Genomic DNA, 23,501 nt, shown 5'->3' on the forward strand with positions numbered 1-23,501 from the left:
ATTTTTATCCTGGTGTCATTTTTAAGAGCATCAAAGGAACACAATGTCCCAGAGAGAAAAAAAGTCTGGAATACACTTCTGTCTTCAATGTAAGGGACGACCTGAAAAGTTCTTTAAAAATAGGGAAAGTAAGAAGGTGGTGTGAAAATGTGATGATAAAAATAACATGAACAGCACAAGCCTGAGTATCCTCGGAGGCGGATTTGTTTTAATTGAGGGATTTTGGCTAATCAGCAGCCTGATCAGCAACTCTTTTCGTTCTCCCCTGTTTTTTAATTATCTCCTCCTTTTCTATTTACAACAAACCTGTTTAAAGCCGGACCTGTTTAATACCTGTTTTACCTGAGATTAGCTGTTTTCATCCAACCATCCAAAATAAATATTTTTTGGCATTACTGAGGATAAATGCAAGTAAAAATGCATTTAATTAGCAAAAAGAAAATTCCATGTAATCTATGGCCAAAAATAGAACTGTATGAAATATAGAATTGTAGGAGTACCAGGTCCTGCAGCATGTTAATATAGTAGTGGGTTCATATTTCTAAGGCAATTAATGGAACTGGGACTTAAACAATAATTTAGATTAAATAATTACAGAAATATGTATTAACTCAACATTCAGCTTAGTTATCAGTGGTAGCAACAAAACTTAAGGTTTGTTACTAATTTGAAAGAGGATAACTGTGAGCTAGCAATAATCTGTAAAAACTCATAGATAAACTTTTTCTTTAATTTAAATTTCTTCTTTAAATTTAATCTGGATTCAAATTAATTTGTTAAATTATTGCTATTTGATTAGCAATATAAAATATAGTTAGGTAATCAGATTTATATTAATTTAAATTAATTCTAATTATTTTTAACTCTAATTACATGAATCTCTTTGAACTACTGTCTGACTACTTGTAACTAATAAATAGATGGGAAATAGTTTCCTTAGTAAACTAATTGAACAGAGGCTAAATGAGGCGTATGTACATATAAAAGGTAGTGAGTCAAGTCTGATTTTAATCAGTCATGCAGTTCTATTACGTGTTATGTAGAAAAACAAACAAAAACAGAAATGTATTGTCTTCCCAATATCTGCAGAGAGACACTCCTCTCATTCAAATGACAAACAGATTATTGCAGAAAGGTTTTAAAAAATCTTTATGTCAAACAGTTTGGCCAGTTTCAGTTTTCCCTGCTGAGAATGAAAGAAAACATACAGAAGATATAGTATACTAAACTGCCTTCGTAAAAGTCTCAGAGCAGTAGATTATTTCAGTATGAAGATTGATCCACTAAGTGAATCACTTACACACGCATGTACACACCGAACACACAATGGCCGCATTTAACAGCTGGCTCGATAAATCAGGCCAAATTCATTGTAAGCAGAGAGTCACTACAGACACCAGGCTGCTGATGATATGACATTGAAAATCGAGCTGACACAACGGCTCATTCTGCACTGAGCCCCTGGGCAGCAACACCAACAAAGACTAAATGAGGTCCATCAAGAAGGAATGTGGGCCGTTTGAAGTCGCACTTTCAAAACAGAAGCACAAAGCAGTGAAAGTCTTCTAAGGCCTGTGATTCTGAGGTTACTAGCTACATACCATCTTTCCATGACTATTAGCATGTTGTTTTTTTACATTAAGGGTGGGGGGTCCCTGTAGCTTTGTGCAGTATTTATACATCTTACTTTAGTCTTTGTAAAAAAAATTAAAATAAATTGTGGTCCAGCCATTGATGTATCACTGACGATTCCAAAACAATAATCATACTTTATTTACATAAATATATATATTTTTTGCAGTATCCCCTTGATATCTGCACAAGTTCAGTGAGGATTATTTTATTGATACATAAAAAGGAGTCTGAAGGGCAGAGAAGTATGTGAGGGTGGTGCAGACATGATTCTTCTGTAAATGTATGTGTTTACTAGGTAATGTACTTTGGCTCATTGACATTTATTGTTTCATTATAGAGTACTTTTTACCCATTTCCATGGTGAAGAGTTGACGGTGGCTCTAAACAAGTTGAAATGATAAAAATATAAAATAATTAATAATAATGTAATTCCGTCTCTGCATGTATGCTTTATTAATATATGTTATGTTTATCTTGATAAAATGTGCTGCGGTTCGTCCATCACTGTGTCACTCACTAATGATTCAACCAGAGTAAACATACAGGAGAAGTATTTACTGACATGCTCATTAGCAGGATGTGGAGTAAATGATGACCTGAGGTAATAAATTAGGTCCAGCCAATTAATCAATGCCCTGTTGCTATTCATTAATCCAGCAAGTAACACTAGTAAATGACATTTGATATCTAAATTAATAAAATGTGGAACTGTGGATAAGAAAATAAATAATTGTACGAAGATGTTTTGAATATGTATTTGAGCCAAGTATTTGGAAAGAAAAATTAAACTCCAAAATTGAAATCCATTTGCCTTGCTTGACCCCACGTTGACAGATTTGAGCCCCCACATTGGGTCCCGCCCCCGTATTGGGAAAGAATGGGTTACTAGGAAAGTGAAAATGGCAGGAAATAGAATGAGAATGAGGCGAGAATGATAACCTGCTGGGATAATTCCTGACACTTCTCTAACTTAGATCTGAGTTTTGCAGTCTCCAAACCTGGACTTTTACTTAAACAGTTTGAACTTCACCATTGTTTGGGATTATATAAAAAGGAGAAATAGCACCATAGTGTGTATTTTAATGATTAGATTTGAATCATTTACATTTTATAAAAGCTACCAGCGTCTGCCAATATTAGACAGACAATATTAGATTAACTTTTAATGAGCACAGTCAGCCAGCAGGAGACAGTCAGGATGCTTCAGTCACATCATCCATCTGTGGTATTACAGTCGTTAGTCGGAAACCTAGCAGGGGGAAATATACCAAACTCTACTGCGCAGGAAAACTCCTTTTTCTTCTCTGAGGACTAAACTTTTTTTCTGTTTCAATTAGAAATGAATGTTTCCTACAACTGTTTATAGACAATGGAATGAGAGCTCAAAGGAGATTAAAGACAGGTTTGCTGGAGAAGTGAGTCTGGCGAGACTATACTTCTAAAATCTATCCATGAAACCTGTCAGGGTTTGTTACTGGGCTTTGATTTAGTTTTACTCTATAGGGCAACTCTGACAGGCTGACGTTTACTCCCCGTAGAAGCAATGAATTACTTTCCAAGTTCCAAGTTCTTTTTTTTTCCTTCAGTCTCTTCTGGAGTGGCAGACTTGACTTTTTATATCTTGCATCCTTTAAGTGTAAACACTGATGTTGTTTGCCAGTGCGACACAGCAAGTCAGCGAGTGACTCTGAAATGTAATCTCCATGCAAATAACATGTGTCACAATAACTTACTCATACAACAATGTTGTCATTTGTACTGGCTGTTCGCTAACTGCGAACTCCTTGTTAGCGTTCGCATGGGTGTTTTTTATGTTAAAATCTGTTTCTGGTATTTATTTATGTATTTCTGTATTTATTTGAGGACCACTTGTCCTTCTGGATGGAAACCTGGTTTTAATGAGGTGAAACCCTTTTTTGGGTCAAGATGTCAATAGCTGTCGGGGTTTGGTCATTAGCACGGTAAAGGTTAGGGATAATGGTCTGGTGAGATGCATGTGTGTGAGTGAGTGTGTGTGCTTTTGGTGAATATATACTTGGGGGGAGAAAAATACTATTATAAGGGATAAATACTCCTGGTTACATTTTGCAGGTGGAGGTTCAGATGAAGCAGGTGTAATGCATTCCCACAAAGCACAAAAAGTATTTGTTTGTATCATTTGTTTGTGTGTATTTGTGTTTCTAACCCGTTCAAACATAGTATCAGATAATATGAAAAAATATGGACATGCAGGGAAATTAAATTGTAGCAAATGACTATAGAACTACTTACCTCACTCAGAATCAGACGTGAATTGAAGTTGTCTAATTAAACTATAGTTAGAACATAATTAGAGAAACTGTATTTCAGTCTGACCCAGACTGTGGATGACATCACATTTCTTTTTAGCCAATGTAAAACTGTAGGAGAGTCATTTCATATTTCTTCACAATGACTCAGCACATCTTGTTGACATCGTCCACTTTGATCTTAATACAGCTATAAACACATATAGAACATATATCTGTATTGAAATACATTACTGTGTGTTTTAGTTTTTCTGACAGGTTGTACTGCAGCAGGTGTGATCTCATCACGAGACACTGACCTTGTCTCAGTTCGTGGGCTGCAGCTGAATGGAGCTGCATTTATCACACAGATGTTGTCAAAATGCATCACACTGCAGTGACTGGGCTTGACCCACTTTGGTGGCATCAAAGAATATGTTTGACAGAAGCAACTGAATTCAGCCAGACACACAGGCAACAAGGGACGTTTCCTAATATGATATAATGTTGTGATGGCAGTGCACAGGTTGAAAACAATACCTGTCCCAATGGTAATCATCAGGCATGTGACTCATGGCCAGAGACACAAAGACATTCTGCAAAAAGCCGCTCTGATAGTCTTTCCTTCCGTATGCCTCGGGAACAGACGTATGGCAGGGATGAGTTTAAAAAGATAAAGGTTCCCTGTGTATAAAACCACAACAGGAGAAAATCCTTTCTCCTCAAACAATCAGACTGAGTGTACCTGCAAGACGGGTATCATATTCACCTTGTGTTCACCTCTCTGTGGGATCATAATTGCATCAGATACACTAACACCGGGTCTGGGGTCCATTGCTAAACACCTATGGACAATGATTAATGACCCATCAGAACAAACAGCAAGCGATTGGTCTCCAACGGCGTCTGAAGGCTGATACGCCACACAGACAGTAAATATATATATATAAAAAATCTTTGTGTGCGTCAGTGCGTCTAGATTGCGATAATAAGAATCTAATAGCTGCGTGTAATCTGCATGTGCACAGATGACGACATTGGCTGACAAGGGCAGTCATTACTATCATGTCAGTGTGATTAGATTAATTGCTCATAATGTGGCCGTTAATGTCCCTGATGTGTCTGTTTCCTAAAACTGATCGAACATTTTTTTTCTGTTGTGATGACTACATCGCAGGAGTAAATTAGTTCAGCCAATCAATCACAAGTCAATTTGTAACGGAGGTAACACCCCCCACCCCCGACTGGTGACAGCTTGTACATGTGACTGCAGGAACACGATATGATACAGTCTGTACTTCAGTCATAATGTGAGGCTGTGTTCTCACCATAGTGAACATTAAAGCAACAGTTGTTTATATGTAAATTCTTGTTATTAATACTTTGAACCTATAGTAACTTCCATTAGCTATTGAGCTTGTGATGCTGCATGTTTTTGTTCTCCCAATCTTTGTCTTCTCTTTCTTTTTCTTTTCGTCTCCCTTATCGCCTTCTCCCTTTTTCTTTCTCCCCTCGTTGCTGACTCCATTTTTGCCTGACCTGTCGAGGGACTGGGCTGCAATCAAATCTACAAATTTACAAATAAATTAGTTTTCTTTCTCTCTATTGTTGCCAAGTTTTTGGCTCATTGTGCAATGTGTCCTATTTTGTATACCATGGACATATTATAGAGTACAATACACATATACAGAATTTTCAATATAACACTGGCTGCATATTTACAATGAATGTTCTTTTTTTTCCAGTTTCGTGTGTTTCACTAAAGTAGTCGAGGAATCACCGATGGTGAAAGATCACTGACTTGACTTCAGGTAAGTTGAAGCAACTGTTTCTGGTCTCCTGTAAATAGCATTATTCCAGAGCTTTAAGGAAGACAGTTGCCAAGTGGCAAAGCAGCACAGGGCAACTTCAGCAGCAACTTACCGATGGAGCAGGTTTCCCTCCTTTTGCTGTGCAGAGAAGAGTGATATTCTGAGCCTGGTATCGACTGAACGGGGCTGGGGTATTTTCTGCCACCACTGATATGTTGCTCGGAGGTGCTGTGATAAAAAGAACAAAAAAAAAAAAAAAAAAAACTTGTCAAAATAATCCAGTAGTGTTTTAAGGCAACACACTGAACCTTGGTCAAGGCTCAACAAACAATATATTTATTAGATTTAATATCATTGTTTTAATAAACAAACTTAATGTTTATATTAAGGCTTAAATATTTTATTTTATATTAGAAATTGCAACTCATTTATTCTACCTTAAACTTTGTGAAGTTTATAACAAGACAACATTGCTGGCAGGAAGTCTCATTATTAATAATGAAGTACAGCAGTGGTTCTCAAACTGTTGTACGCGTACCACCAGTGGTACACGAGCGCTCTCTAGTGGTACGCAGGGAAAATTCATATTTTCACACTGACATTTTCAGTTGAATAAATCTGAAACATACCATGCACAGTTAATGCAAAATTTAAACAAACATCTTTCTAAACATTTCTAAACATCTCTAAACATCTCTCCTGTGTGGTGGAAGCTAACAGGGAAGGCCTCTGCTGCTGTATTCTAATGTTGGTCATCATGGTGGTACTCAGAGAGCTCAGAGTTTTCTCAGGTGGTACAGAGTAGAAAAAGTTGGAGAAGAATAATTAGTACAGTGATAGTAAAGAGTTAAATGTCGTTGGTAGCGTTACGTTATTGTGTTTATGAATAAGAATAAGGTCAGAGGCTATGGATGTGCAGGTAGAATTTCTAACATAAAGCAAAAAAAAGAGAAAGAAATCCAGCAGTCTATAAATTGGGTCACCTATTTCCTCTGCAAACAGCAGGAAGCCAAAGGGATAACAAGCAATTTAGCTTTTAGTCACAGAAATAGAGTTTTTCCCACCACAGCTACGACTCAAAGCACGTCTACATCATACAGTGGTTGTTTGTCAGGTCAATATTTTCTAAGAGTCACAGATGCAGTTAAATCATTCAGATGAAGATTTTACTTCAGTGGCATCAGAGTCAGAGTCAGGCCATAAGTAGGAACACTGTCCGAATATTTACAACATGGGACAAAAGCTATTCTCCGCCACTTTATTCAGCTGTTTTCAAGCCAGAACCTGCTGAGTGACTCTGCACTTATAAATAGTTTTAGTGGCTGGTGGAGACCACATGCTCAAACTCCCTGGGGTTCTTGTGAGTCGAATGTGGGAAATCAGGTAGAAAATCTCATACATATCATGTCACCAACCTGCTGTCTGAGTCTCTCTGGGGAGTTCAGCCAGTGTGTCAGGGTAGTGTAAACAGAACTCCTGTGATTCTGACTTCCCATCAGTTTACAGGGGCAAAGGGAGGGAGGGGGAGAGTCAAACAATTATCACAGCCACTTGGTCACGATGTGGTATAAATGAACGATGCTGACAAGTAAACAGTGAGTCAGCACGAGTCATTTTACCTGCTTAAAAACAGCACAACTAAGTATTGCTGAATTTATGTTCTCCTGCTTTAGTGTCGTGGGAGTGACTGGAGCCAATCGAAGCACTGGGTGGACGACAGTGGGCTACACACCAGTTCAGCAGTCCACTACAGGGCCAAGTAAGGAGACAACCATTCACACCAACATTATACCAAATTCAAAATGAATTCAAATGAGGACAATGTAAAGACTTCATACAGGAAGACAAGGACTAGTGACTTGCGACTCCTTCGCTGTAAGGCAAGAAAACTTACCAATCTTCCACTGTGTCTCCCCAAGATATTTATGATATTAAAAAAGGTTTCATTTTACTTCAAAGTAAAGGTTTCATGTTGTAGCTTTGGAGAAGCAACAGTTCAGTTAATCTGTGATAAAAAAAAGAATAATTAAAGAAATGTTTAAATAATTGAGTAAAAGAATGAATAAACTAAGATGAATACATAAATGATGAAATATAATCCAATCCAGTCTAAACTAGGAATGGTTGATACAACTTTTTCATGCCTAATACTGATACTGCATCTTGGAGTATCTGCTGATACCGATATCAATCTGATCCAGTATGCAACGAGCTGCCGCTGCTGAGGAGATAGTTAAGTTGAGCCTTTGGCATTTGGTATCAGATCAGATGGGCTATAATAGTTTTTTAGGATGTTTGAACGTAACATTTTACCAAAATAAGGACCAATGCCGATCCTGAGTACTGGACTGAGCCACACTAAGTAACCTTTTTTGTCCATCTAAATCTAAGAGCTATTCTTCTCGCTGATAATAAAGGGATGTAAAAGGGAAACACATTATCCATTTGCAAATGAATGGTGCAATCTAAATTATTAACTGTATTTAGTAAGTACCAAAATAAAGGTTTTTTTTAATTTCCCTGTCTGATGAATTCATATTTTAAGATTATTCTTCCTATCATTAAATAGAAGACGGACCAACAACCTTTTTTTTGATGATATGATGACATAATTTTTGATGATGTACTGATATACCGGCAGGAATTGAAGAAAGACACTCAAAAGACTTTCTTCAACAGCTTTGATTATTTTATTTTTTTAGTTTTCATAGCTATCTGCTGCCACCTAGCAGAAGAGTGTTTAAGTGTTTTGTCTTTTCTTTGCATTGATCAGCAAAGAAAAATTATATGCAATAAATAAGAGTTTTCAGCCCAATTAAGTGAAATTGAATAATATTCCACGGCACACCTAAGGGTCTCTCACGACACACTCGTGTGCCACGGCCCAGTAGTTGGGAATCACTGCTTTAAGTGACCGTTGGAAGACTGAAGCTACTGTTTCCAAATTAAAAACCCATGTTGTACATGTTATAAAGATCAGGAGGCAGGTCGTGCAGCGGGTATCGGCATCTCCATGTGTCACTTTTATGTGTAAATCCATCAAGGGGTTTTTAACCGACATGTCACAGCAATTAATTGATTAAAGGCAGGAGGGGCTGATGGGGATTTAGCTGCTGGCCTGGTCGCTCCTATGTTTCCACACCTCTTAATTGCTTATTGATGGGATTCATATGGTCGTAAATTAACCTTAGAGCACTCTATTAGCCCAGTGACAGGCCTGTCTCAACCTGGCATATGATAAGCTGTCGAAGGTGTCAGTTCCTGACCAATCAGGCTTAAGTGGTGTGACACACCAGGTTGTGTCAAATGGAGAAGTGCCTATAGGTAGAGGAGGTACGGTGACGTGCAGCGCATAATAAAGACAACACACACACACACACAGCATGGTATAGGATACAATAGGAATAGAAGAAAATACAAGTAACTTTATTTGCCTCTATTGTTCTCCCTTAGGAATTTAAGAAAAAAAAGATGTTTCTGATTTAGTTTGATCACCTGACACATTTTGTGTTGTATTTCAATTGCTACAAACACAAATTATATATATATATAAAAAAACATTTCAAATTAATATTAGTGTCAAAACACATGGTTCTGCTTCTCCCCAGCAGGTGATAAATCTCAGTTTTCAAAGATAACATTACTTACCTGGTCTTGTAAAAATGCTAACATAATTAATTCATCACTTCGTTAGGTTAGTGCAGAGGAGCCACGTATTGATCCCAGTGCTGTATTCTTTTCTTCTCTGTGTTTGGGGAGGATTGAGGCCGATCACGGTGTGGGAGTAAAAGCCAAAGTGTGGGCCTTCAGACCAAAGCACATCATTTGCACAAACTAAAATCCTCCGCAGGATTTAGATGATTGTCTAAACATTGGCGTTAAATCCTTCCATAACTCATTTAATCACATCTCACTTGTTAAAGATGAAGATGAATTATTATTTTTTGTTTTTTTCAGCTGCGGTTACTTTTTTAAAGATTACTGTTTTGATGTGTTGAATTGAGTCACGGCCTTGCTCTTTTAGAGTCCGAATATTAATACTTTTTAAACAGCACGCACAAAATATGACTAAATGTTTTTGAAAATCTTGTCTTCATACTGAAAAGATGTTAAACACATCAAAAACTGCAAAATGAAACTAGGGGAGTATATTGGAAGAAATTGACGATACGGTACATATCACGATACATGGGCGATGATATGATATATATTTTTAGTTGCTAAAGAAAAAAAAAAGATTTGTAGATTATTTTGGATGAAATGAAATCAAAAATCAAACTATTCTTTGCTGTCCAAAAAGTAAAAAGTAACAAAAAATAGAATTTCAATCACCGGCATCATCAGCAGGTGAGTAAACAAAAGGATTTTTAGACTGGATTTTTAGAACAACTCACACCTTGAGTACAGAAGACAATAGATGAGGAAAAGATTGGTGAGGAATGGATTTTGGAAAAAGCTGGAGTCTGTTCGAAGCTGAGCTGCTGGAGGAAAAGTGTTGAGTGTGGAGTGGAGGTGCAATCGATTTTTCTTTTTTATCCTAAAACATAAAAAACAAAAAAAAAGACCATGTGCCAATAACATGTTGATGTTTTCTGTGTTCTGGTGGAAGCATTTGTATTGGAGCCCAACCTCTGTGACTGAATGACTTTAATGTAGGCCCATGAATGTATTTTTAATATAAAATGATGGTACTGACAGAGAGAAAGGTAACTGGGAAAATAACTAGATAGGTGGACAGACAGAGAGAGAGAGAGAGAGAGCGAGAGAGAGAGAGGGAGGGAGGGAACTCAGAATGCCAGGCACCTCATTGGCCATCCTAATCACCTGCCCACTCCACCCCCCCTTCAGTCCCCTGACCTCAGACTGTACTGCTCAGTGCATAAGGAACAGTATATTGTCTTTGCCTGTGCATTTAAAAAAGGGGTCAAAGAAATACCCTAACCTAGCATTTATGAGCTGTGACCATCGGTGGACAGGAAAGCTATAGGACAGAGAGAGAGAGAAGTGGTTGTAATGCAGCACATGGCCACAGGCTGGAGCTGAACCTAGGCAACCATAAGCAGGAGTGTTGTGGTCTGCCACCTTTAGACTTCCCACCAACCACATCTGACCAGTGGACTAGATACTACTAGAGAGAGAGCGAGAGATTCAATGTTCTAAGTGTTTACTGTCGTACGTGCTGTAAAGAGACATGTTTTGCTGCACAATGAAATTCATAAATGCCCTAAGAGAAACAAAAAGCTATTCCAGATTCCGCCACAGGGGTCTCAGTGTTATTGAAGACTGAAAAGGAGAGAGGAGACAAAAATATAATGGGACATGTCTGTGTAGTTAATGACAGCTGACAAATAAAATATGCAAGGCTCAAATGTTCCACTCCAGGAGCTGGAGTATCGACAGTTGAAGTGGTTATTAGATAAAGAAGTGAGGTGTTCCACACAGCAGACATGTCCTTGACTACTACGGATTTCAACCGTTTCATAAGTTGTCTTCCTCATCATACGGTGTAATTTAACTGTCAGCTCTACACCAAGAACAGGTTGGGTTTTTTTCAGATGGAAACACACCTTCACAGGTTGAGTCTTTGGAATCTGCCACTCTTATGATTCTTTTTTTTTTTTTTTCATAAAAATTAGCTGGAACTTTTTTCATTTGATGTTGTTACAGTGAAATATAGTATTATTACAGTATTATCTTTGATGGTCAGGAAACCTAACTTTTTTCATTTGAGGTTGTTACAGTGAAAATATAGTATTATCTTTGATGGTCAGGAAACCTTTAAACACCTTTGTATAACTTCACAGAAAGAGTTGGCTACTCTCCATAATTATAATAAAAGCAGGAAAGTACAAATGGATGAAAATGTGAGCTCTATAGATCCGTGAGGTTTTCTCCATTGTTCAGAGTGCACTTGCGCGCCATTGTATTAAGAGCAGCATTTATTTCCTTTTGTCCCTGGTAGTGCTGCTGCGCCAGTTCTATCAATAATGATCTTTCTCCCTTACATCTCTCCTTTACCACCTCTCCTTTTGTTCTATATCCTCAAGCACCATTATTCCCATCTCTATCCAGGAGAAGAGGTTGAAAAAAAGTACAGCAAATGGGATTTGGTGAATGTGCAGAAGAGCAGCATGGTTAATGCTCCCAGGAGACTGCACTCTGTGGTCTGATGATTAAGTGTTTTAGCGCTCTGGAGACATCTGGACTCAGAAGAAACGCTCCCCACTTCCACTTGTGTTAAGCACTCTGGCCTTAAGACCATGTCTCTGAGGGTTTATTTAGTTTGGAAACAGTGTGTGTGGCAGGGGAATTATTTATCTCTGTTAAGGGTAAAAGCGGGGACATAACGAGAAATGCATAAATGATGTTTCCTTGTGTTTGTAAACCATTGGTGTTTCATGCTAGCTTATAAAATAGCCTGTAAAAATGTATTTCTCTACCTACGACTTGATACAGTAGTCCTACCAAGATCTTCCAGAGCTTCGGCTTAGCATCCTGCTGTGGTCCTTTACTTGCTCAGTGTGTGACTTTATCCTGTTTTAAATTTAAACTCAGTATGGGCATTGACTACATACATCTCTATTTTCCCTCCTGTTGAACATTTTAGGAGTATATTTTAGGTTTTATTTCAATCCTTATTTGAGACTGAATTCTAATGGGATACATGTGTTTTATGACTTTGGCCCATACAAATGATCAGATAATGTGAGGAAAAGATCCAGGATTAAATACTCAAATTGGTAAATACGTGGTGTCATAGGTAAGAAACAGCACCATCTAGCCAAAAGAAGTAAATGTTTGAACTTAATGTATTGCAGTGAGGGGGAAAGACAGAGTGCGAGAGTGCGAGAGAGTGAAAGGGAGAGAGATAGAGAGCAAAAGAGAAACCACAATAGAAGACCCTGCTATGATTGTGGCAGTAGGGGGTAAATAGAAAGGCCGTGAAAAATCATCAGTCCTGTCAAAAGGGGGAAAAAAAAGACTTGATGGAAAAATCCTTGGCAAGATTTTTCTCAAATCAACTCCTTTAGAAAGAGTGCACAGTGTAATAAGCACCGGGAGATAAAATACTGTGAAACCTTTTTAATAACTTTTCTATTGTGGTTTGAGAATTTGCATTTGCACACCACCACTGTTAATTTGCAGGGGCAATTGCAGTCGTGTCAGCTCATATATATCACTGTAGTCACCCAGAGATATATACACAGAAAGAGAGGGGGGGGGGGGCGACGGGGGATGTCAGGGAAAAGGAACAGAAGCGACTGAGACAAAAGCTCTTGGCACACACTTCCCAGGCCATTAATCATAAAACACAGTTGAAAGATTACATGCCGCTCACTGTGCTTTAATGTGTCCATTTAAATGTGTAAAATGTGCTGGAGTGCTCAATTCCTGGTAAATGTATGTTTTCATTCATGCATCAGTGAATAATGTCTGGTAAATAGTCACTGCTGCCACCGCCCACAAAGACCATCATGCACTTGATCCGCACCAAACCACCGACATCCACAGACAGAGACAGAAAACAGAGACAGACTGTGCATCTGTCTCTGTTTTCACATGGACATCATGCATGTCCGTGCCCCTAACACTGACCTTCACCATTTTAAAATAATTGCCCTAATCCTAATCCTTACTCCACCTCCAATCTGACCTGAATTCTAATACAAACTAAATCTTAAAATACTTTCTCACACATTGGGGACCCATAAAATGTCCCCTTGGGGACAAAGAGTCCTCACTACAATAGTAGTTTAACTTTTTGTCATCACTAATAGAGCTAAGATGGATCCACACACACACAAACACATACTGGTTTTTGTCTTATGTGCAGACCAGGACTAAGATCATGTCCTGAAATTTGTTTCCAAAAAATGTGCCCCACAAGGGAAGCTGTATCAGGTAAACACACACACACAAACCTTTCACTTTGTGGCAATTAGGAAGATGAGGCAGACTTACACAACTGCCACATGACAGAAAATACAACATGTCACATCGGGGCAGTTTATGGTTTTTCTCTGCTTTCCTCCAGGCTGCTGCACTTTGAGCTTTGTGTCTATAATGAGGACATAAGGGAGAGGACATGGGATTTTTGCCAGTACAGTTTAAAGGCAGGGTAAAAGGCACAGCTCATTTTTTGTCTCTCTAATACCAGTAGGGACCGACCCTGTACCCTTCCCCAGCCACGGTTATGTTGTGACTGGCATCCTCCTCCCGACAGTCTATTTTTTTCTTCTTGCTCAAGGGTAGGGATTTATGGGTTGGCCATTTGTTACATTTTGACCCCTTTACCTCCAGCCTTCTGGAGCCAGAGCCATCTTTTCCTTTCGGCTGTCTGGTGACTGACAGACCATCGACATGGTTGCACCTCTGAGGTCCCACGAGTCTTTGATGTGGCAGAAACATTTTTTGATCAGTGTTGCTGTGAGGCTGGGATATTTTCTTTCATTTTCATGACATCCAATTTACAGACCAAAGGGGTAAAATGAGGCCGTAGATTTATACGAGGCCGGGGAGAGTCACTTGATGTAGAGAAATATCCATCACTTCATCGGCCCCATATGAACAATTCCCAAAGACGTTGTCGAGAAAATCTACATCACATGCCTGCAGCCGGTCTGCAACGAGTCTGCAACAACAAATGTCAATATGGTCTGCGCTGCATTCAGGGACACAGAGGGGAATTCATATTTCAAGTTGACGCACAAAGGTTGATGATGGGACAGCTATGAGCAAGACAAATGGGTCCGTGCATCAACGTACACACAGATGACATCTTTATATGACCATTACTGTTGTTGCCATAGAACTGAGGTGCAGCTGATGGAAGGCTCTGGCAAATGCTTCTAGATCAAAACGGGACACAAAATAAAAACATATGTAAAGTATATGTTTGTTTTGAATAATGCAAACTAAGAACTTAATGCTACTTTTTTGCAAATAGGCAAGAAAGAGTTTGTGTTCTTAGAAAGTTTGGCTCCATCCAATTGAGGTTTTTTGGGGGTCAATTTTGGTCAAATACTTAACTTAGCGCAAAATGTCGTAAAAAACAGCATTGGTAGTGGACATGAAAAAGTTGTACCACATTTGTTTTTTTTATTATTTAACCCTGTGTTTTTCTTTATCTATAATCCATCACTTGAGAAAGTGTCCTAGTCTTTGCATTAATATTATCCATATTTGGTTATTGCTACCTTTAAAACATGCTCCTGATTTTCCCCAGGTTTATTTTCCTGATATTGTTCGTTGATTCCCATTTGATGTGACAAATGGCCTAGGCTTCTACTAGATTTTTGAAAAAAGTTTCTTTTGTCACCTGACTGATGTTTTCTTTGTACTCTAAGAATGGCAGCTTTCATTATGGATGCTGATATGGTCGAACAAAGACCATTACATTAATTGCTTTAAGCTTTTAGCTAGCTGAACTTGGCACAATCTGACTTAAATAAATGGACATGAAACTATTCATGCACAGAGTGTATACTGGCCACTTCAATGATTCTATAGTGTAGAACCTGAATGAGTTGAAAGTTAGAACGATGTTATTGTTCAGCAGTGAATGTGCACTCTTTCTTCTTGTTCTCTGCAGGCGTCAAACTTTCAAGAACATTTAATCTACAGACATTTTAGAAGTTTAAGAAAATTGGCTGATTATGTATAAATGAGTGAATGACTTTAGCTGGAATCTCGTGCTTTTCAGCTAAATTGCACCGCTCCTACGTCTGAGTACAACAGTGAAAAATGTTTAACTGCAAACAGAGTCTGCATAGTTGTTTGAAACATCAATGTCATGTTTCAGAATATGTTTTTTCACAATTCAGTATGGTTGAGGTCATTCTAACGGTCAACCTGGTGTCGCATCACCACATATTTAAAAATGTTGGAATTAAAAAAACAAAAACAAAAAAAGAATTCATCCTTACCCAAAAACCTATGCTCAGCCCAAGAGTAAACAGGCCTTGGAGAATGTGAAAACTCCATTTATAGCGAATTGTAAGCTACTTGTGTAAGGCAGTGATTTCCAAAGTGGGGGGCGGGGCCTTAGTGGTTTTCAACATCTTAAGCTGCTGTTAGGCAAAAATGGTAACTAATCCTGCATCCATGTAACCTGTAAGTCCTAATACTGTAGTATTTCTAAAAATGTATATATATTTTGAATTAATTCCGACTGGTCCTTCTGTCTGAACATGATTAAAAAAAAACTTACAGGAATAATGGAAAAATAATTGTAAACCTATAGGAAGATGACTTCAAACTAACAATTGTTCAAACTCCCTAACACGTCACTGTCATCAAAAAACAATGATTTTCTGCTTATTATTCACCAGGAGAATTTCCACAGTCATGTTTACATACATCCAACCCATTTGGACTGTAATTTAATTATAAAAAGCTGATTGGAGGCCAATAGAACTGGAAGATTGAGGAGCCGATCCTGTTCTGTTAACATCACCTGGCATATGCTTCGCTTGCTGCACCTGCTTCATTACTGTGGTGTGTGTATACATCAATATTTACTTGGCACAGCACAAAATTATGCCCAACGTACGAGTTTCTCCTTAAGAAACGGCAGAAATCCACCGAACAAAAATGGATTAATTTCCTAAAAGAAACTGAACTAAACACTCCAGCAACTCAAGCGTGTTATGTCATTCACTGGGTCTGTTTATCTCTGCTTGTTGTTTGTTTGTTCCTTCTTTCATCTCCTTTACAGATATTTACCTGGAACACAGACATAACCTCAAACAGGAAGATGAAGACACAAGAAAACAAGAGGACGTGCCAGGTGTTTCGAAGGGAGTCACACATGTAAATGAATACTATGTGAATACTGTATAAGGACAGATACCCCCCCCCCAAAAAAAAATGATCAAGGTTGAAGTGTTGACGATAACTCCAGGAGATTTTGGAAGATGACGAAATTGCATTTTTTCAACAAAATGAACACCCATGGTGCGTCAGCGTCTTTTCAAAGGGGAAATGATGACTAACATCCCACTGAACCTGGAGTCTGACTGAGCACGGAGAATAAAGAAGTTCTCCTTTTATTCTTCTGTCTTCTGTCTTCTATTTTCTCCTTTCTCTTCCCAGCTCTCTTCTCATCTCCTCTTCTTTCCTCTCCTTCCCTCCTGCTTTTTGTCACATTTTCCTTTCTCTCTCTCTCTGCTCTTCTTGATTTGATTCTCGTCTCCTTTCCTCTCATACCCATTATTTTCTGTCCTTGCTTTCCTCCCCTCTCTTCTTATCTTCTGTTCTTCTTTCACCTCCTCACATTGCTCCCTCTTGTTTTTCTCTCCTCCCCTATTTTTTCACTCCCCCCTTTCCTTCTTTATCGTCCTATCCTCTTTCCTAATTTCTTGCATTCTCTACTCACTTTTCTCTCCCCCTCTCTTATCTGCTTTGTGCTCCTCCCATCTCCTTTTCTTTGGTGTCCTCTCCTTTCCCTTTCCTCCCCTTCGCTCCCTTCTCTTCTCCGTTCTCCTCTCCTCCTTCCTTGCCCCGTTGCGAACATTTCATCATGACTTCAATTTTTAATAAAGCCTCTAAAAGCGTTGAACAAATGGTCACTGACAGCAGCACGACGAGGATAAATAATTTCCTGTTCATATTTCCTGCTTGAGAAACTTCACACTTTCTACTCAAGTTAATTAAAAGAAATCAGAAAATGTCAGAAAGTCTCAATTAAACCTGACACATTTTTAGGTCTGGTTACAAGGATGCTGTTAATTGTCAGTCTAATTACTATCATTTTATTTTCTTTCATTTCAAAGGTGATGGCAGTCATCGAGCTGGTGTTCTCCTAAAAAAAAGAGAGTCTAAAACAAAGTAATTTAAAACATTTATCAAAGTAAAGTGATGACAACAACACAAGGGAAGACATTAGGAGTCAGCATGTGCCCTGTTTCCCTGTCTGCATGTGTCGCCTTATTCATAATAATGGTGCAGTTCTAGGTCATATTCTCTTCAGCCACATCTCGTGTCATAAAACGGGGGTAAGATGAGGACAGAAATGGAATTAACAACAGTGGTGGATGATTTATGCAGCAGAGCCCTTGTCAGAGACAGGATAACTGTCTACAACTGTGTCTCTCTGCACTTCAACTGCAGACTACAAGATGTTTGTGTTATCACTATGTGCACAAAACCCAGGTATTGTACCTTTATAATGTTTGCACTGCAGCATCACTTATTGGAGTTAGTTTTTCCTATGTGGAGGAATTATGATTTAGATTTTTAACGTTCAGCTCTGATGAGGGGACGTTGATGGACCAGGGTTTAAATGAGTTGTTTTATACTGAAATCCAAAGTAAATCACAGATGAGTCCAAGTGTGTCGTGTTGGGAAGGATTTTGTCAAGGTTTGAACTAGCACCAATTGTTGTAGTGTTTCTATAAAAGCTCTTCTGACTAGTCTACAGACACTAGTGATACAGACAAGTTCATTTAGATCACATGTGTCAAACCCAAGGCCCGAGGGCGAAAACTGGCCGGACAGGTCATTTTAAAGGGGCCCTTTCTTTAACATCAACAATAGACTATTTTAATTTAAAATCAAACAAAAAGTTTTCCGATTGGCACATTGGACAATAACTATGTCGAAAAACTATGGATAAAATAAATAAAAACAATATTTGGAACTTAGACAAATAAAACGTATATTCCTAGATACGGTAGCTATCACAGCCAGCAGAACAGAAAGTGAGCAGAGCTTTAACAGCAATAGAACGTTTAGGTTAAAAACACTGTCTCCTGCTTTCTAGTAAACAAAGTGTCATTCAAACTTAGATTTCCACATTCCAATCAACAAACTGACAAACATAACGATGGTTGAAGTAAGAAAAGTTAGGTAAGAACTGATAAGAGACATTAGCATATTCAGGGCTATGTTATCGGACGCTCTACGGTAAAAGACCACATCTTATACTCCACACATTTAAGTGTGTAATGTGTTGTTCTCCAGTATCTAATGTATTCCCATTTTCTGCTATTTATCTGAACCTTGATTTGCACCACTATTAAGCCAATCACACGGTCACACAGAAAGTCATGGAGCCTGCTGTTAAAAGAAGGGTAAATACAAATCCATTTGTTACTCTTCTGAATCATCTGTTGAAGTACGAGACACTGCTTCATCCGGTTCTGTAGAAAAGATAAGAGCTGTATTATCTATATTTTTTATATAGTTTTTTTCCCTCTAATCTTTTTGCTGCAACGAATATTAACACTGCATGAAAGCACCGATATTGAGTCAAGCTCTGTTTTAGTGATTTTGTTCCAAGTGTGATCAGCAGCCATTAATGACTGCAGCCTGATGTAATGCCACATAAATACACTGATGTATCGCTGACTGAGAAACACACTGCTGTCAAAACATTAGCTTCACAGACTGCTTATATTTTCAAAGAACGGTTCTGAATACCCTGACACCAGCACTTTACTTCAGACCGGGGGTCACCAGCTACATCTGTGGGGGGGGGGGGGGGACAACTGGGGAGGCGCACACTCAAATAAAAGGAAATAAAAATCAGATTTTTTTTTGTATAACATTGATGTTGAATTTGGACATTATTTTATTTTATTTTTTACATTTGTTTTCTAAGTATTACACCAACTCATGCATCCGTTCTTGAATCCGTCAATCATCTGTCCATTCATGCTTTTCTCTATGCTCCCATCCATCACTCACACATCCACTTATGTAGCCATGTGCTATCCATCGATCCATCCACTGACTGACCACAGAAACTGAACAACAAGCAGACTAAGGTAATGGGTGTCTTCATGGACATGGTCTTTTCTTGAAGCACCTGAGCGTTAAACCCCCACCCTCTTCCCTCCATCTGATTTGACAATGACCAGCAGTGGCCTGAGGCCAAGTTCTAGTTTGGAACCCTTTCTTAAAGACACTGTACTGCAGGGTGATTTGGACCTGATTTATATTGCAAGCTTACTGGTTTTTACTTTCCTTAAATAGGAGTAAGTGGAGCTGTATTTTACTAGAGGAGGGGAAAAAGTAAAAATTTAACTGACTTAACAAATCTGGCAGTTTCTCCTCATGTCAGTGGAGCAGAAACATGGGGGCAGAGACATTCTCTTGTGTCCTGACAGAAATAGCTCAGCTATAACTGTAAGGCAGGTTGTGAGCCCGCTTCTAATGCAGTCATTTAGTCACAATAGGATAGAACAAGGAAGAATTTGCTCTCGGGCAAAGTCGCAGCCAGCAGCGAGAGGCAGCTGAACGAGTCTTCATTATGTGGAACAAGGAGTCATTTGTAGAGCACTGTTGCTCTTTGGGGGCATCCTGACAAACACATTGATTTTGGCACACATGAAGTTCCACATATCGCTACATCCACCGTGTTGTTGATTCAAATGAGGCAGAGCATCAGCTAGCTTCTGGCAGTGGAGGAACACTGGTTAGCCTGCGTTACAGGAGCAGTGTTTACTTTCAAAATATTCAGATTGCTTTTCAACAAAACTCAACCTTTTCCTAGAAAATAGGGAATGCAAGATGCATTTCCTATTTTTTTTGTGTGTATCATTATTTCACCAACATGCAGATAATGAGATTAGCAGAGAATCCTCAAGCACACATTATCTCCTGAGCTGATTTGGTGTCATCCCTGACAGTTAAGCTACGGCAGTAATAAAAATGCTTCATAGTTTGTGTGTTTGCTCTGAAACACAATCCAACAGCCCACATGAGGATTTCATTTCAATCTCCCAAAATCTGTGTTTGGCCCATGGCCACTATGTAACAGATTGAATTATTCAAGACTGAAAAAAGAGATTGAGGCTACCTCAAAATCTTCAAACTCGACTAATCCCTCAGCTGAAAGCCTCACACATCCATCAGTTTGTAAATCCACAATGGTAACAATGCTCAGAAAATGCGGCACACGCACTGTACAATAATAGAGCAGGAGTTCATAAAGACAAAACTCCAAGTACGGACAGACTCCAAGGATTTCACAAACACACATATTTCATCATTTTATTGTGAGGCCTGACTCTCTACGCTGAAGAAGCTAAGAGTGGATACGCAAAGAAGCCTTTAAATTTACTGATAGAGTTGCCCTTCTGCTTGTATCTTATGTGTCTATCTTTAAAACAACTCTCTTTCTATCAAAGATATGTGGAAGGTAGAAAACTGCTCTCTAATATCCAGAAATGCTAAAATATAACTTGTGCCTTTGCCTTATATGAATTGGGGGCAACATGGTCCCAAATTTAAAATGGTTGAATTCAGCGTTATGAACATTGTAGATGAGACTCAGTAAAATAAAATATTCACCACACATTCCTGTATGATCATTAAAGATGTCAGACAAGTATCTCAACTATCACTGAAATATGAGTGCCAAAGTTTGAGTTCAAAGCTAAAGCTACTCTGCTACGTACCGAAATGCAAACATCATCTCCTTTTCAGAATGGTAGACAGAAAGAGGCAAAGTTTATGGAGAAAGAATGTTCAAATGGCCAAGCAGCTTTAGCAGCAAGACAGAAATGGTTGCACTGGAATCAGATGATGCTGTACAGCAGGTCAACAACTCCTATATATTTGTCAAAGGGGGAGAACTTTTCTGGACAGACGCCTTGGGGACCAGACACTCAAATAAAAATTAAATCAAATTTTTGACTGATTGATATTATTAGATATTTATTTTGGTCTAGATGTGGTCCGTACTGAATGGTTTGGTGGGCTGAATTCAGCCCGAGGGCCACCAGTTGATGATCACTGCTGTAGGTCTTTAAAACCCACAACAGCTGCCACAGGTGGCGCCATTAAGTACTCAGAGTATACCACACAGCAGGCAGGGTTGGAGATGTGTGGCTCCCCTGGGAAAAACTAAAGACTCTCTGCTTACAAGACAGAGTTAACCAAGAACACTTTGTGTTTTAGCATGAAGACCATCATGGTCCGGCAGTTCTAGCTTTAAGTGTTCTTTGACATGATATCAGCCACACTGATGCTGCTGCTGTGATGTGGAAAACTGAGCGGTGAAAATTCTCCCCTCTTCACCTGTAACTCGTCATGTCAAAGAACAAACTCGTCTTCATTTGCACACCGCCTGTTAATACTGCTGTCAAGGTGAGAACAAAGAACATTAATAAAAAACGTCTTTCTTCCTCTCTCCTTCTGTCTGGGGGTTTGTTAGAAGGATTTTGATCAACAGAATATTTTCTGCATACAGGGTAATTTGCTAACAACTGCCCTATAGAATTCTTCAGTTAACATACGGAAGAGGTACCAATTACTGCTACTAAAATAAGAAGCAGAGGCGAAGACGGGGGAAACAAATTGGTGCTAACGTGGGTTGGTAATTAGCGCTTGATCCCTTAGATAACGCAGAACCCTCAAACAAACATTTGGGTCACCAAATTTTATCAACGAGTTCTATATCAGACAAATGCTGTTTTGTTGAAACCCATATAAATAAAGTTCCTCCGTCTAATTAGATATGTTTGTTTTTAAAAAAGACTTTAAAATGTTGCAAGAAAGCCAAAAATCACATCGGCTTCAAAGAAAAATTAAGCTCTCTTTGCCAGAAAATTTGCCAATGCATCAAATGATGTTTATACTTCCTAATGTGATTCATCCAACTGGCCTAGTTTCCATTATTCCTAGGAGTGAGAATGTCAGAGCAACTTTGTTGTGTCCCTGCTTCCACGTCATTTGATCGATTCTGACAGGACAGACTAAGACTTCAAATGCGATATGAGTTTTCCATTTCAATTGTCCCCGCAGCTTCCCCTCTCTTTGTTTCCTATTCAAGTTTGGAAAAATGGGTACACGGAAAAGAAATCTATTTGATCCTTGCCCACAGGCTGCTTCCAGGGGCTCCTAAACCTGTATTCCTTCTTTCCTTATAAATTTATCGCCTGTCTCGCAGTCCTTTGTGCCACACTGGAGATGAGTGTCAAATCTTTGAGAGCTAAGACCCTGGTGGAATATGCTTAGTGTCACATCTAGAAAAATCACTCCCTTTTTAAACTTTCAACATGAACTAAATCTAATGGCATTCCCAAACCTTTTACTCTGTGTGAGACGCTGCTCACAAAAGAATGAAGCAAATAAAAAACTTTGTTTTTAAGGGCCACAAAGTGGAAGTAGTTGTTAGCGCCCCTCACGTTACAGAAGCGGTCTGCAACTGTTCTCAGTGGCGCCCCCTTTTTGAAAACAGTACTGTTGTTGAGCCGCTCCTGCCATGTCAACACATTTACAGCTACGATTGAAAAATCTTCATTTTAAACACTCTAATTCATACACAACGAAATGATGACAGTATCAAAAGGTGTTCGTATGAATGAAAGAAGAGGAAGAATCGGCTTTATCAGCTGTTCGTCTTTGTACAAATACAGACACAATGAAGTTTGTCCTCAGGATTCCTCCCCAGGGACGGAGGGATTTTGGTGCTTCCTCAACACAGCACAGCAGGATTTGAACCTGCAATCTCCTGATAAAAACCACTACAATGACTACCTTACAGTAAAGAAATGCTACAGTTCAGTTCAGTTCAGATTATGGGTCAGTTTAACTGTTCACCCCAAACTGACTACTGTCCAGGTGTCATTATCACTCCCACCTTTAGCTGACCTGGACTTGTCTACAAAGGTAAATTACCGGCAAGTTGAGAAGAAGTTTTCTTCTCAAAGTTGAGCTCTTCCTATCTGGTCCAACTTCCTTTCTTTGACCATTTCAGCCTGTTCTGTTCGTGACCTTGGTTTAGTCTTTTGATAAAAAAAATAATTAGTGAAAATATGAGGCGTTATCCACTCCTGTG

At 38.8% G+C, this 23,501-nt stretch overlaps 1 protein-coding gene and 1 long non-coding RNA gene across 4 annotated transcripts in view; one reads left to right on the forward strand and one right to left on the reverse strand.

The window, feature by feature from the left end:
* Window positions 1-18,744, forward strand: part of LOC103386644 (uncharacterized) — a 23,158-nt gene extending 4,414 nt beyond the window's left edge. Inside the window, exons 3-5 of one of the 2 annotated variants that reach the window (XR_522330.3) lie at window positions 5,648-5,713; window positions 7,387-7,472; window positions 16,431-18,744. This is a non-coding gene — a long non-coding RNA (uncharacterized LOC103386644). Of the gene's footprint in view, window positions 1-5,647; window positions 5,714-7,386; window positions 7,799-16,430 lie in introns of those variants that run through there. The other variant, XR_001760776.2, reaches the window with a different exon arrangement.
* igsf21a (immunoglobin superfamily, member 21a) overlaps window positions 1-23,501 on the reverse strand; it is a 207,543-nt gene that overhangs the window by 25,406 nt on the left and 158,636 nt on the right. For both annotated transcript variants that reach the window (XM_025059949.1, XM_008321031.3), the window contains exon 5: window positions 5,826-5,941. In XM_025059949.1, coding sequence (XP_024915717.1) covers window positions 5,826-5,941 — 116 coding nt within the window. The remainder of the gene's footprint in view (window positions 1-5,825; window positions 5,942-23,501) is intronic.

Source organism: Cynoglossus semilaevis, chromosome 11 (genome assembly GCF_000523025.1).
Source record: "Cynoglossus semilaevis isolate Cse_v1.0 chromosome 11, Cse_v1.0, whole genome shotgun sequence".
In the NCBI taxonomy this organism is placed as follows: domain Eukaryota; kingdom Metazoa; phylum Chordata; class Actinopteri; order Pleuronectiformes; family Cynoglossidae; genus Cynoglossus; species Cynoglossus semilaevis.